The following is a 15892-nucleotide window of genomic DNA, read 5'->3' as shown; positions in this document are numbered from 1 at the left end:
TCTTTCTTCTTCCCAGCTACTTTTCTGAAGAGACTGGGTCACTTGGCCTATCCTTCTCTATCTAGATTGTACTGACTACATCCCCATGGTACCATTTAACATTTCTTCTGTCATCTGTATTTCTTATAAACCAGGTGTCAGATCTAGTGGATTGGTAAGAAGATTTTTAGCAACAGTGCTTCATAGGTTGAATGCACTTCCACCAGTTGCATATGATGCTCAGTGGTCTCTTTCTGGAACGTTAGTGGACACTGATCATCATTGCCTAATCAATTATTTCATTAGGGATTACAAAATGGTGATACTGATTTCCTTCCTCATTGTTTAACTGGACACTTTATAAAGACAAACTTAACTCATTTCTCCAAGAAGCACAGGTTCCTTGTAGTAGGAAACAGTATTTAGAACCCATAATCTGGGTGTTAGAGGTGTTCTTGCTACTTAATTTGTCGCTGTATAAATGACATTTTAGGGACAAGAAGCAACTGAGCATAAGCGTCTCAACAATCAACCATTAACTTTTATCACCTTCTAATGTTGTCTTTATACAGAGGCAACAAATACCCCAAACGTGTACATCTAAACTTTTTGCTTTGGGTTTAGGGGAGGTCTTGAATGTCTTTATCTTTTAAAAAAGTTCTAACTGATGAAGACTACTGGATTAAATGAAATCCACATCAGAAATCATAAAATATATCAAAATTGTATATTTGATAGAAAAAAGTTACTCTTTTGTTTAGTGGAAGCTAAGTTACAACAACGACCAAAATAGAGATCACAACCAAAAAAAAATTAGGGGAAAGAAAACTAATTTATTTTATTTCTCACTCCTCTATAAATGAAAGCCATATCTACAACAAACTGATTCATCTTCATCAAGTGTTTTAATTCTTATCAAACTACAGCTCAATAGAAAATAAATTCAAACACAAATTTCACAAAACTACTACTAAAGAGATTATAAGAGCTATGTAGTGTTACTACATGTCAAACCAAGCTATACAATACTTATTTTTTATAAGATGTTTCAATTAAAAATTGTGTCATCCAAATATCTCAAGTATCAAATAAACATCAAAAGCTAATCAGGTTCACTTCCCGGTGCCTGCCCATGTGAAATAAATAAATAAAAATAAAATAAAATAAAATTAAAAAATGCTAATCAGGGGCCAGCCCTGCTAGAACATTAGCTACTTTCAGCTCCCTTCCCTTTATTATTGACGGCCCCTTTCAACATGAAAAAGTTAGAATGGCCATAACCCAAATACCCCTAAAGAGCGGGAGAAAGACCAAAGGTGATGGAGTTATACAGAGAAGGTAGGGTTTAACAAACAAGTATGACTGGTGAATCATTATATTAAGATTTCTTTTAGTCTCCAGTATCTTACAGCATCTAGAAGTAAAAACCTAAAATTGTGGAATTATAACCCATACCAAACTCTAAAATCTGTTCTACAACTAATTGCTGTGCTATGCTTTGAAATTTATTGCTTTTGTATATATATTTTATTTTTCACAAAAAAGAAAAGAAAAAATTGACTGTGATGATAAAAAAAAATATTTGTTCCTTCTAGCCTCCAATGCTTTGGAGCAGCTAGAAGGAGAAATCTGAGAAGATAGAACGGTAGCCCATGACAAACTAGGATCTGTCCTGTAACTGCTTATTGAAGAGTGCTTTGAAAACTATTGCTTTTTTCTTTCTTTGCTTTGTACATATTATGCAATAAAAAAAGTTTTAAAAAAATGCTAATCGGGCAATAGTTGTACAAATTTTACCTTTGGCAAGCCTGTTTCTGATGTCAAAATAGAGTAGTGCTCTATTATTAATCATGTGGAAGTAAAATAAAATTTTACTAGTTTAGATTTATACCTCCTATATAAATGGACTTTACATTCACATTTATCATTTCTGTAAATTTTTAGGCCTTTATCAAGAAGCAGACAATCACTGTCATTTGATAGGACGCACATCAATTCCAGCCTCACCTAGATATAACAACTTACAGCCCACAAAAACACTTTTAAATTATATATTCCAATAATGAGAGTAGGATTAGAACCCAATGATCAGGATTCATTTGGCAGGTCAACAAAAAATCTTGGCTTCTAGTCAGTCATTTATATAGATCACAAGGGCTCTATTTAAAATAGTGACTCCAATTTCTATAGTTATAGGTAAAGGCAAGTGTCACAGGTACCCTGAGTTCTTGTTTAAGTCAAATACATTCATGATGAGACATCTGTAATATAATTTATTTACTGGATAAAGAAGCATGATCAGAAGTCTCTTAATCAGTGATAAAGAAGATATAAACAAAAACACCCTGAAACCATAGACATACCCTCTGTTTGTCAAATACTTAGCAGCAGCACTACTCCTAGCAATGCTTCCAGCAGGTGATATATGATCTGTCGTGACAGAGTCTCCCAGATATAATAACACATGGGCATTTTCAATAGGCTGGAGTGCAACTGGCTCTTTGGTCTATAAAGTAAAAGATGAAGGCATTTCACTCTTTACAAAGTTTTTTTAGTTCATACATATCTATAAAAGCTCAAATAGTAAAACTCTACTTACAAGTTTATCAAAAAACGTAGGACATCTAATATAGGTGGACTTTAAATCCCAGGGAAACAAAACTGAATCTGGTGCTTCTAAGGAATTCCACCATTTATTTCCCTTCTGTGAATATGGAATAAAAAGAAAGAAAATGAGGCTTATGTTCAAGTGAATAAAATAGTACTTAGGTCAAAATAATAATAATAAAAAAGGACTTTTTCATTTGGAAACACAAAGATAATGCCATCTATAAAATCACGACATTTTTGTAAGGTATCAGTGTCTAAGAGACTTCAAATAGAGTCAACAGGCTATTCTGGAGGCTACTCTTATGTAAGCCTCAGCTTACATAAGTAAACCACAGTTTACCAACTCCCAACCAACACCATATCTGTTAACCCTAAAGAACACCTAGAACTCTGATAGTCTAAAAAGGTTTTAAGCACCTAGAGTACTTTCCAGAAACCTACAACCTCAGATTGTTCCTAGGCCAGATAAGTCTTGAAACCCAGAGGGGCCAGACTCTCCAAGAACATCAACTAGTTCTATCCCCCTAGCCCAAATTGTTAATACACCTTTCCAACATGAAAAAGTTAGAATGAGCATAGCCCAATTACCCCAAACGTTTGGGAGAAGGATCAAAGGAGAAGGAGGAGTTATAAAAGAGAAGATAGGATTTAATAAATGAGTATGGCTGCTGAATCATTATACTGATATTTCTTTTAGTCTCCAATGTCTTGGAACAGCTGTAAGGTAAAACCTGAAATTGCGGAACCATAACCCAGACCAAACTGTGAAATCTATTCTGTGATTACCTGTTACAATGTACTCTGAAATATATTGCTTTTTTGCAAATATATTTCTCTGAAAAATGTAAAAAAAAATCATGACATTTTGGACAGAACATAAGACGTGCTCATGAAATTCCAACACTAGATCTTGAGGAATATCCTAAGAATTAAGTTTCAATATATACTGAACATAAGGCCTTTTAGAGTCCAGAAAAAAGCGAAAGAATTTAGAAAAATTTATATATGTTGTTAAAGAGAGATTAAATATGTCGTGGAGTATGCTGTTTAACTTTAAGAATGGTACCATGGAGAAAAACAAACTCTTGATCTCAGTGAGTGAGATGCATAGTCAAGAAGAGGTACCAGCATAACAGTTTAATGTAATTAAGAATGGTAACACCTACCTAGAATGAAAAACATATTTATCTTACTTTAAGAACCTCTGCTTTTCTCAATACATTTGTCTGACATCACTGCTTACTGGTTTTGCCTTCAAACTATATCCAAAATTTCAACATCTCTTAACAGCTCTGCTGCTGACCCAATGGTCCATGTCATCGACATCTTTTACCTAGGACTGCTTGCCACTGGTCTTCCACATTATTCCCTTCTCCCCAACCTTCTCTCTCCAATCCATTTTCAAAGCACAGTCAGAATAATCATTTTAAGTAGATGATAACACTCTTCTGTGCAAAACCTTCCAATGGCTCCCCATCTTACTCAGAAAATAAGATTAATGATCTAAAATTCTCTTTGGAATCGGACCTCTATTCTCTTTTAGACATCATCTCCTATCACTATTGTAATGGTTAGGTTCCGGTGTCAACTTGGCCAATGATTATGCCCAGTTTACTGGTCAGGCAAGCACTGGCCTGAATGTTGCTGCAAGGATACTTCCTGGCTGGTTGATAAACTGGAAGGCTGGTGTATTAAGTCATCAGTTAGTGGACTGCAGTTTTGGCTGATTACATCTGCGATCAGCTAAGGCGCCCCCCGCCCCACACAATGAGGTAATCCAATCAGCTGAAGGCTTTTAAGGAAGAGAGATTCTTTCACTGCTTCTTCAGCCACAGAACCTCTCCTGTGGAATTCGTCCAGACCCTTCACCAGAGTTGTCAGCTTCACACGGATTTTGGACTCTTTCATTCCCACAGTTGTGTAAGACACCTTTACAAATCTCATATTTACAGGTCTCTCCCTTTGGTTCTGTTTCTCTAGGGAACCCTGATTAACACAATCATCCTTTTTATTCACTGTGCTCTAGCCACACTTAAGGTTTCATCGTTAAGCCTTTACATGCATTGTTCTCTCCACCTGGAAAGCCTTGCTCTTTGGGCAGATGTATGGCTTAAAGGAAGCCCTCCCTCACCACCCTATGTAAAACTGGAATCTGCTCTCTAAATTTTGTCTCCTGATCCCCTCTACCCTGTACTACTTTTCCCCTACAATTGCTGTCACTTTATAACACACTGCATAATTTAGTTATTCTGTTTACTGTCTCCCTCTCCCCATGGTAATTTTGTTGTTCTGTTTACTGATGCATCCTAAACATCTAGAACACACAGTAGGGGCTCAATAAATATTTACCAAGTGAATAAATACTTGTTCTGCTCTTATACTTTTATTTTCTGTTCTTATGCTTGTATGTGTATAAAATGTTTCTGGAAGGATGCATAAAAAGCTTACAACATTGGCTGCCTCTAGGGAGGTGAACTGAATGGCTAGGGAATGGGTAGGAGGGAGATTTCATTGTTTATTTTAATCTCTTTTGAATTTTGAACTATTTGAATGGGAGTGACAAAAAAGGGCAGTTTCCATGAAGTGTCCCTACCTTTAGGACTCCAAATATAAGTACTGCTATACATTTCTAGTAAGTAAATAAAATAAAATTCTAATAATATAAACTATTCTCTTAGTCCTTAGAAATTCCAGATACAAAATGACTATTACTCACAGAAAACTGTGTATTAAAAATTACAATTTAGAAAGAAAGATGCATGGAATAAACTTAAATTATTTAAGAAATAAATGAGACTCTTACCTCTATTTTCTCTTTCAATGCTTTAAACATGGATAATATTACATGTTCTTCCTCCACCTGATGAACTTCTTCTCGACTAGGCCAAATATCAAGCAGGTAAATGTTCTTGCCAGTAGAATCAGTACCTAGTTAAAGGATTTTAGCATAATATTCAGTATAAAAAGTAACTCTCTTAAACTGTTTATAACTTAGCAAAGACATGTCACAGAAGCCAAGTAAGTTATCTAACACCCAAGGTGACTAAGGCTTAAGCAGCTGGAAGAACTAGTTACTTGAACATCTATATTCCTCATGTGAACACATAAATGAATATGCATTATAAGTTTTCCTGAAATAATCAAAAGAATGGATGATCTAAGCATTTAAAAAATATGATTTTTTTTGAAGGGGGGTAGTGCGTGCAGGTATATATACACACAGATATATACATAAAGGAAATGATACCTAAAGGCTCTGTCTGGAAATCTATATTCACTGTGCCTGCTATGGCATAAGCTACCACTAAAGGTGGAGAGGCAAGATAATTGGCACGAACACAATCACAAAGACGACCTTCGAAATTTTTGTTTCCAGATAAAACTCCGCAAGTAACCAAATCACCCTGAAAAAAAATACATACAAACATATATATTCAATTCAAGAGATGGTACAAACTTAGAAAATCAAATATAAGCAATCTCAAATATTATAGTTCTGAGGGCAAGACAACCAAAAAGTATATTACTATGAGTTACAGAACTATTAATCCTATAAATAAACTACAGAAGTTAACATATACATTATCAAAGAATAGTTTCAAGGATCTAGAAACGATTTATTGAATAAGAGTCACAAGTTACCCTCTTCCCAAAAGGTTCAAGGAAAGCAGAAACATAAATACAGCAATATATATTTCCTATAATTAAACAACAAAACACAACATAGTTAAAAAAAAATTTATGGATCATCTTGCTGATATACACTTATTACCTGCTTTACTGCATTTAAAACTGCTTCTGATAAGGGTGCTGTATTTCCCACACATGTTGAACATCCATAGCCAACTATTTCAAATCTGCATTTCAAGAAAATAAAAATACTTTCAAAATTATATATGTATAAAAATATAAATGGGGAGGGACAGAAATATATGAGTAGAGAGTTTATATGCAACTGGGGAAAATGCCACATTTGTAAAGAAAGGACAAATGTTATCTTTCATTTATCGCTGCAATAAGATTAGTTCAGATTATATTCATGACAAATGGATTTGATTTGCTAACTTTCATCAATATGGTCATTTCACAGTATTCTGAGAATCAATCCTGACTCTCAGTCATGTTATTTTTACTAAATGCAAATGTCTGAAGAGCTTAGTCTCATGAGTATTGTACCTTAGTATTGTAACTGAGCATTCTGATAAGGGCAACTCTTTTAATTTTCAACCATTAAACCTAAAAGAGAGTCTGTGACAAATACTCCAAGATGATAGAACTAAAAGATTACAGATAATACTCTAAATTACTTTTGGCTGCTCCTCTAAAACTAGAAAAATCTAAAGTTTATCACACTTTCAAAAGAATTAATGATTTATGTGAGTTAAAATGTTCCAATAGGTACACTAAAAACATAATCAGTACCAATATACACATCCCTGGACTCCCAGAAGAACAAGAGAGAAAAGAAAAAAGGGCAGAAAAAGTATTTGAAGAAGTGGCTGAAAACCCCCCAAATCTGATGAAAAGACTTGAGCACACAAATCCAGGAAGTGCAATGAGCTCCAAGTGGAATAGACTAAGAGACATACACCAAGACACACTAGGACGGAACTATCAGAATCAAAAGATGAAAGGGTTTTGAAAACAGCAAGAGAGAAGTGAACTGTCACATGAAAGTGATCCCCAATAACATGAACAGAGGATTTCTCCTTAGAAACTACTGAGGCCAGAAGGCAGTAGGATGGCATATTTAAAGTTCTAGAGAAAAAAACTATTAACCAAGAATTCTATATCTAGCAAAATTATCTTTCAAGAGTGAAGAAGAAAATATAACATTTATAGATAAAAACTGAAAGAGTTCATTACCAGAAGACCTGCCCTACAAAAAATGTTAAATGGAGTTCTTCAGGCTGAAATAAAGTATGCTACATAGTAACTCAAAGCAATAAGAAATAAAGAATATTGGTAAAGATAACTATATAGGTAAACATAAAATCCTGTATTATTGTACTTTTGGTTTGTAAATGTTTTCCCCTCCTATATGAATCAAAAGGCAAATGTGTAAAATAACATTATAAATCTATGCTAATGGACAGTCAATGTATAACGATGTAATCTGAGATAATAACAATATAAATGGGGAGGGATGGAGTTATATGAGAATAGAGAGTTTATATACTATGAAACTAGGTTGCTACTGGTTTAAGATGTTCATTGTATTTCCAAAGAAAATAAACAAACCACTAAGAAAATAACTAAAAAATATAGTGAAGAGGAAAGAAGGGAATCAAAATGGTACTCTACAAAAAACAACCAAGTCAAAAAAAGGCAGTAATGGAATAGTTAAGGAAAACATACAGGACATACGAAAACAAATAGTGAAATGGCAAAAATAAATTATTTTCAGTTAAGTTATTACATTAAATATCAATGGATTAAACTCCTCTATTAAAACACAGAGATTGGCTGACTGGATGAAAAGCAGGCTGTCTAGGAAATTCACTTTAGATACAAAGACACAAAGATGTTGAAAGTAAAAGGCCACAAACGGTAATTAAAAGAGAGCCAGAGTGGTTATATTATTTTCAGACAAAATACTTTTAATCAAAAAGATTACAAGGGACAAAAAAGTAGTACATATTGAGAAAGGTTCAATCTAGCAAGAAGATGCAATGATTATACGTCCCAAAATAAATGAAACAAAAATTGACATTATTGAAGGAAGAAATATATAGTTCTACAATAACAGTTGGAGGCTTCAAAACACCATTTTAAACAGTTGACAGAAGATCCAAAAAGAAGGAAATAGAGGACAACACTATTAATCAGTTAGACCTAATGTATATCTATAGAGCATTTCACCAAATAAAAGCAGAATATACATTCTTCTCAAGTGCACATGGAACACTTTCCAGGACAGACAATATGTTGGGCCACAAATCAAATTATAATTTTTTCCTTTTGGCATGGGCATGCTCCGGGAATCAAACCCAGGTGTCTGGCATGGCAGGTGAGAAATCTGCCACTGAGCCACGGTTGCCCACCCTATAAATTTTAAAATATTGAAATTATTGTATATTTTCAGACAACAATGGAATAAAGTTAGATATCAGTAACAAAAGGAAAACAGGAAAATTTACAAATACGTAGAAAGTAAACAATACACTCTCAACCAAACAATGGGTCAAAGAAGAAATCACAAAGGAAAACAGGAAATATCTTGAGAGGAATGAAAACAAAAACAAAACATACCAAAACTTATGGGACACAGTGAAAGCAGTGCTCAGAGGGAATAGCTCTAAATGTCTACATTAAAAAAAGAAAGATCACAAATTAATAATCTAATTTTAGACCTAAAGAAATTAGAACAAGAAAAAACTAAACCCAAAGTTAGTAGAAGGAAGGAAATAGTAAAGATTACAGAAGAGACAAATTAAATAGAGATGAGAAAAACAATAGAATCAATGAAACCAAAAGTTGGATTTTTGAAAGATCAATAAGATTAACAAACGTTAAGCCAAATTGATAAAGACACAACTAAGTAAAACTAGGAATGAAAATGGGGCCATAACTACCAACCTTACAGAAATAAAAAGGATTATAAGAGGGTAAATTATATGCTAAGAATTTAGAAAACCTTGATGAAATGCACAAATTCTTAGAAACATACAAATGATCAGATGCAAGAAAAAATAGAACATCTCAGCAGCCATATACAAGTAAAGAGATTGAATCAGTAATCAAAACCCCACAATAAAGAAAAATTCCAGGACCAGATGATTTCACTGTTGAATTCTATCAAACTTTTAAAGAAGCTGTAACACTAAGTTTTCTTTAAACACTTTCGAAAATTAGAAGAGGAGAATTTTCTAACTCAATTCTATGAGACCAAAATCACCCTAACACCAAGGACAGATAAAGACAGCAAAATAAAAGAAAATCACAAACCAATATTCCTTATGAACATAAATGCAAAAATCCTCAATACAACGCTGGCAAACCAAATCCAACAGTATATTAAAAGAATTATATACCATGACCAATGGGATTTATTTCAGGAATGCAAGGATGATTCAACATAAGAAAAGCAATCATTGCAATACAACAGAATGAAGGGAAAAAAACTAAATGATCATCTCTATTGATACAGAAAAGGCATTTGACAAAATATGATATTCTTTCATGATAAAAGCACTCAGAAAACTAGAAATAGAAATGAACCTTCTCAACATGATTAAAAGCATTTATGAAGAACCCATAGCAAATATCACTCAATGGTGAGACTGAAAGCTTCTCCCCTCAGATCAAGAACAAGACAAGAATGCCCACTACTGACCACGGTTACTCACACTGTACTGGATGGTCTAGCCAGAGGGGGCAAGAGAAAGAAGTAAAAAGGCACTAAAACTGGAATCAAAGAAGTAAAATTATCTTTATTTGCAGATGACATGCTTCCACACAAAGAAAATCCCAAGGAACCCACAAGAAAGCTACTTGAGCTAATAAACAAATTCAACACAGTTGTAGGATATACACAGAAGTCAGGTGGGCTCCTACACATCGGAAATGAACAATCTGAAAAGGAAATCAAGAAAACAATTATAATAGTATCTAAAAGAATAAAGTACCTAGTAATAAATTTAACCAAGGAAGTGAAAGACCAGTACACTGAAAACTGTAAAACATTTCTGTAATAAATGACAGGAGACCTAAATAAATGAAAGACATCCGGTGTTCATGGATTGGAATACTAGTGTTAAGATGTCAATTCTGTCTAAAGCAACCTACAAATTCCATGCAGTCCCTTTCAAAATTCTAACAGTCTTTTTTTCCTGAAATGGAAAAGCTGATCCTAAGTTCATATGGAATTGCAAGAGTCCCAAACACAAAAAAAATCTTGAAAAAGAACAAGGTTGGAGGATTCACACTTCCTGACTTCAAAACTTACTACAAAGCTACAGTAATTAAAACTGGGTAGAGATATAAACCACTGGAAAAGAATTGAGAATCCAGAGTTAAATCCATACATCTATAGCCATACATCTATAGGTGATTTTTGACTAGGGTGCCTAGTCAATTCAATGGGGAAAGGACAGTCTCTCCAACAAATGGTGCTGGGACAACTGGAAATCCACATGCAAACGACTGAATGTGGGGCGGGACACAGTGGCTCAGCAGGCAAGAACACTTGCCTGCCATGTCAGAGGACCTGGGTTCGATTCCCGGTGCCTGCCCATGTAAAAAAAAAAAAAAAAAAAAAAAAGACTGAATGAGGACCCTATCTCACACAACATATAAAAGTGAACTTAGATCAAAGAGCTAATACCATAAAACTCTTTTAAGAAAATAGAGGGAAATATCTTTAGGACGTTGTAGTAGGCAATAGATTTTTTAGATTTTACACAAAAACATGAACAAGAAAAAAAAAGATAAATGGGACATAATAAAAATTTACAACTTTTGCACAGCAAAGGATATGGCAAGAAAGTGAAGACAACTTATAGAATGGGATAAGATATTAGGAAACCATACATCTAATAAGGGGTTAATATTCCTAATATATAAAGAACTCATACAACTCAACAACAAAAAGGCAAACAACTCAAAAAAATGGGTCAAGGATATGAATAGTCATTTCTTCAAATATGATATTCAAATGGCCAATAACTACCTCAAAAGATGCTCAATATCATCAGCCATTAGAGAAATGCAAATTAAAACTACAATAAGATACTATTTCACACCCACTAGATGGCTATTATTATTATTTGGGGGCATGGGCAGGCTCTGGGAATCGAACCTGGGTCTCTGGCATGGCAGGCGAGAATTCTGCCACTGAGCCACTGTTGCACTGCCCATAGATGGCTACTATTGAAAAAATGAAAAATAAAATTTGTTGGCAAGATGCGGAGAAACAGGAATCCTTGTACATTGTTGGTGAGAATGTAAAATGGTGCAAGCACTGTAGAAAACAGCTTGCAGTTCCCTCAGAAAATTAAACATTGAATTACATATGACCTGGCAATTACACTTTACCTTTTGTCTGTTGTGAATAACCCCTATTAACGTTGGTATGTTATATGTATCATATGCAAATATGTTACAGTCCCTCCTCTTAATGCTTTTGGATATATACCTAGAAGTAGAATTGCCTACTATAAGGTCCAAAAATAGAAAATTATCTTAGGACTGGGCAATCCAACACTTCTAATCCAAAAGAAATAAAAGCAGGGACCTGGAAAGATATTTATACAATATCTCAGCATTATTCATAATACCCAAAAGATGGAAGCAACCCAAGTGTCCATTTATAGATGAACAGATAAACAAAACATGCTATATTCATACAACAGAATATAATGCAGTCATAAAAAGTGCAGGTTCATCTTACAACATGGATGAACCCTGAAGACATAGTGTTGAATGAAACCAGAAACAAACAGACAAATATTATATGACTTCTCTTATATGAAATACTTAGAATAAGCAAATTCACAGAAACTGAAAGCGGAATAGTGGTTACAAGAAGTGGCAGGAATGGGAAAGGGGGAGTTACTGCTAAATGAGTATTAGTTTCAGTTTAGGATGATGAAAATAGTCTAGAAACAGACAGTGGTGAAAGTTACACAGTACTGTCAATGTACTTTCTCTCGAACTGTCCACTTAAAATGGTTAAAGTGATTTCTGGGTTATGTGTACTTTACCACAATTAAAAAGAAATTAATTTTAAAAATATAGCTAGCATCAGTTATTCAAGAAAGGTAAAAGTTATTTTCCTCAAAGTTCAGGGGCAACTTAACCTATATGTTACAGACCCAATTTGCACACATACAAAAAACATCAATTAAGACAATTTAGTCAGTAAATAAAGGCAATACCTGAGATACCACTCTTTTCTGAACTGATCTACACAGCTCACGGAAGTTACTTACTAATTGATGCCATCTCTTATATTGTCACGGTTACTTCGTTTTAAATGTATGTCTTTCCAACTAAGCATTCTGAAGCCAGAGTTCATGTCTCCTCTGTATTCATTCCAGTGCCTCCTCACTCACTGGATTTGCCCAATAAATATGTGCTGATTGATAAGGCCTCAAAGATTGTGTGGTAAATAGCAAGGTAACAATCAGAAGAGAAGTAATTTGTGTTTAACTCATGTTTTTCCTAAATATCCAACTTTTCTTGGCATATACATATACATCTATATAAGGCAAGTGGCTTCAGGAGTTGCTGAATACTAATGCCAATATAAATAATGATAATGGTCACTCACCCAAGCTTACTAAGATAAGGTAGTACTCCGCTTGAACTGAGGTAATGCGTAACCATCCCACTGCCTGGAGATAAACTTGTTCTTATATAAGGTTTAACATGCAGACCTGCTTCAACAGCCTTTTTGGCCAAAAGACCTGCACAGTCAACAAACAATTATTTATTGTGGCAGTGTTTCTCTCTTTTTTTCATGTAAAGTAGGACACAAGAAAGGGCTTAACAGACTGTTCTCCAATTGAGGTTACAGTAAAAGTTCAAATTCATTAATTTACTGTCATTATTCTGTACATTTTATTCTATTAATTTGCTTCACATAAAATAAATAAAATTTGTAATAAAAATATTAGCATTTACATTTCAAATTATTAAGGTATAAACCGACATCGAAGCATTATGCACATTAATGGAAAGAAGGATAAACATATATGAAACAGATAACTAACTGTATCATTAAGCATAACAATCATAATATACTAACAGCAATTTAACATTTACTAGACATGGTTTTACTAATTGTTCCTGTGTATATAATTGGTGTTATTTATAATTCTTGTTAATAACTTTTACTTCCTTTATACCCTCAAAGGAATTAATCTAGAACACTGCTTTGCCAAGCTTCTAGTAGGTAATCAAAAAACACCCGTTAATCAACTCTTCTTTTAAATAAACACAGAAGTGGACATGATCTAAGACTAATACACAAATAAGTTATGGTCAAAAAACAATGTACTTCTGTGTAACAAAAAACAAAATTAATAAAACAAATCAACCCTAGGCTCCTTAAGGCCTAATTAGAATCTTAGAAAGTCTTTCAATATTACACATAAACTTTGATGCTTATGCCTAATCTAAGAAACAGAAAAGCTAAAAATTATGGGAAAAAAAAATTTATGGCCATAAACACAACTTACCTGCAGTAAGCATGACAGATGGATTGCAATTATTGGTACAACTGATAACTGCAGCAATGACCACAGACCCATGAGACAGCTTATATTCACTTCCTTCATAATGAATAGACACGATATCATTTTGTTTTTCAGCTGCAATTTGGAATCCTTTAAATCCAACCTATACAAATTTGCATGTAATTATAAATGAGATATTCTCGACATGTATAGAAAAAGATGGGCAGAAAATACAGCAGATCTTTGGCATTGATGATTTAATAATTCTATTTGTGAGTGATACTGAAGGTCATGAAATTTAGTAGTTGTAATTCAGCTGAAGCATGAATCTGAATAGTCATGACAGGAGTGTGGTGTTCATATACAAAGTTTCCATCTACTAAATCAGCCCAGCCAACTCTACCCAGGATCCAGATACCATCCTGTTCTCAAGAGTTTTCAAGAAGTGTATAAATTTTCTTCTGTCAAAAATAGCCCTGAAGGGTGCCCAGGTTGTTCAGTGGCAGAATGCTCGCCTGCCATGAAGAAGACCCGGGTTCAATTCCTGACCCTTACACTTCCCCCTCCCCCCAAACCAGCCCCAAAGAGAGAGCCCTGAAGACCTGCTTCCAAACAGTCCTCTGTGTGTGTACAGAACAGATGAAACAAGGTAATAATTACCCAAGTCAGTCAAGGAAATGCCTTATATTTGTATTGTCCAATACAGGAGCCATAGCCACATAGTTATTCAGCATTAGAAATGAGGCTATGTGACCAAGGAGATCAATTTTTAATTTGACTCAATTTAATTAATTTGAATTATCATTTAAATAGCCAAAATCAACCTCTGATCTTCACAGTGGATCTGGGAATAATAAGCTCTTCAAATCACTGACTTGCACACTGAACTGAAGGAAAAAGGGGCTGCTGGTATATGATGTAACAGCGGATTGAGTTTATAGGTTATTTTGTTGGTTCTTCACTATTTGGAACAAAAAAGCATGATGACAAATACAGATAACAATAAAGTTATCTATCTACCTTTTCATTTAAGCAAGCCTGGAAATCACTTTTCATATCTGTCACAGCAACTCTATCTTGAGGTCTTTTGGGACCACTAACAGATGGAACTATTGAATTTAGACTAATCTGGATCATCTAGGAAATGAAAGAAAAAGTAGAAAAGGAATTAGAATTCACAAATACAGACCAAATTCAAGCATTACTTTCTGAAGCAGAATGAATATATTCATACTTGTTTTAATGGTGTAATACATCCAGACATTAAGATTTTAAACAAATCCATTTAAATTTATTTTTACATTAATATATGAATATTTACTAAAAGCAAAACTGCAGGGTATTATGCAAACTACTACAACATCAATTATTTAATCTATATAAAATTTATGGTTCCCCAAATGTTTTTTCCCACAAAGATATTGTCTTAGATGCCCAATAACAAAGTAGATGCCTATGTCAGTTATCAATGTATTGCCTTTGAGCTTCAAATTTATCCTTATTTGTCTGCTCTGTGATAACGAAGGTGTGCTTAGTAAATATTCTCTCCCTTGTCAGCTCACATGATGTTAAGCTTGTTAAGTAGAGGGTGCGGGAGAGAGACTGCAAGAGGACAGGGTTTTTCTCCCCCTGGTTCCAGAGGGCCTTGCTGGCCAGGCTTCTGTCCATCATACTTTCTCCAGCCCTACAGAGTGCACTTTTTCCAGCACCCTCTTCTCATAGCACAGTTTGTCCTAGGCTCGAGCAGGACACAACTTTCTCCACTGCCCAGCTTTGGCAAAGCATGTCTTTCTCTAGCACCTGCATCAAGCAGGGTCCAACAGCTGACAGTACCCAGCAGCTTCCAGTGGAGTACTGCCAGCCAAGGTATCTTCCATGAATGGTCTCCCCTGGCACCTGACTCAGGTAACTTTACACTGAATTCGAAGGTGTGGCACTACACCGACTTTTCTGATAAACAATGAGCAACAGCTACACCCTCTCCAATAAGGACTGGAGATTCCAGCCCTGAGGGATGAGGACCTTCTTTGAGCACTATATCTTAGATTTAGAGTTATTAGCTACTCCTTACATCTATTTTTGCATTATTTAGTGTTCTCTTTAACTCCTAGTCACCAACTCCA

General features: G+C 34.6%; 1 protein-coding gene across 4 annotated transcripts in view; it reads right to left on the bottom strand.

Annotated features, from left to right (window-relative positions):
- Positions 1 to 15892, bottom strand: part of IREB2 (iron responsive element binding protein 2) — a 73508-nt gene that overhangs the window by 7922 nt on the left and 49694 nt on the right. For all 4 annotated transcript variants that reach the window (XM_077128579.1, XM_077128580.1, XM_077128578.1 and 1 more), the window contains exons 11-18: positions 14790 to 14906; positions 13773 to 13932; positions 12863 to 12998; positions 6362 to 6446; positions 5837 to 5993; positions 5393 to 5517; positions 2579 to 2683; positions 2343 to 2485 (exon numbers count right to left, since the gene is read on the bottom strand). In XM_077128579.1, coding sequence (XP_076984694.1) covers positions 2343 to 2485; positions 2579 to 2683; positions 5393 to 5517; positions 5837 to 5993; positions 6362 to 6446; positions 12863 to 12998; positions 13773 to 13932; positions 14790 to 14906 — 1028 coding nt within the window. The remainder of the gene's footprint in view (positions 1 to 2342; positions 2486 to 2578; positions 2684 to 5392; positions 5518 to 5836; positions 5994 to 6361; positions 6447 to 12862; positions 12999 to 13772; positions 13933 to 14789; positions 14907 to 15892) is intronic.

The sequence above is a fragment of the Tamandua tetradactyla genome, chromosome 14 (assembly GCF_023851605.1).
Source record: "Tamandua tetradactyla isolate mTamTet1 chromosome 14, mTamTet1.pri, whole genome shotgun sequence".
NCBI classification, from domain to species: domain Eukaryota; kingdom Metazoa; phylum Chordata; class Mammalia; order Pilosa; family Myrmecophagidae; genus Tamandua; species Tamandua tetradactyla.
Note: the sequence above shows the minus strand (reverse complement) of the source record. Positions and strands in the feature narration are given on the sequence as shown.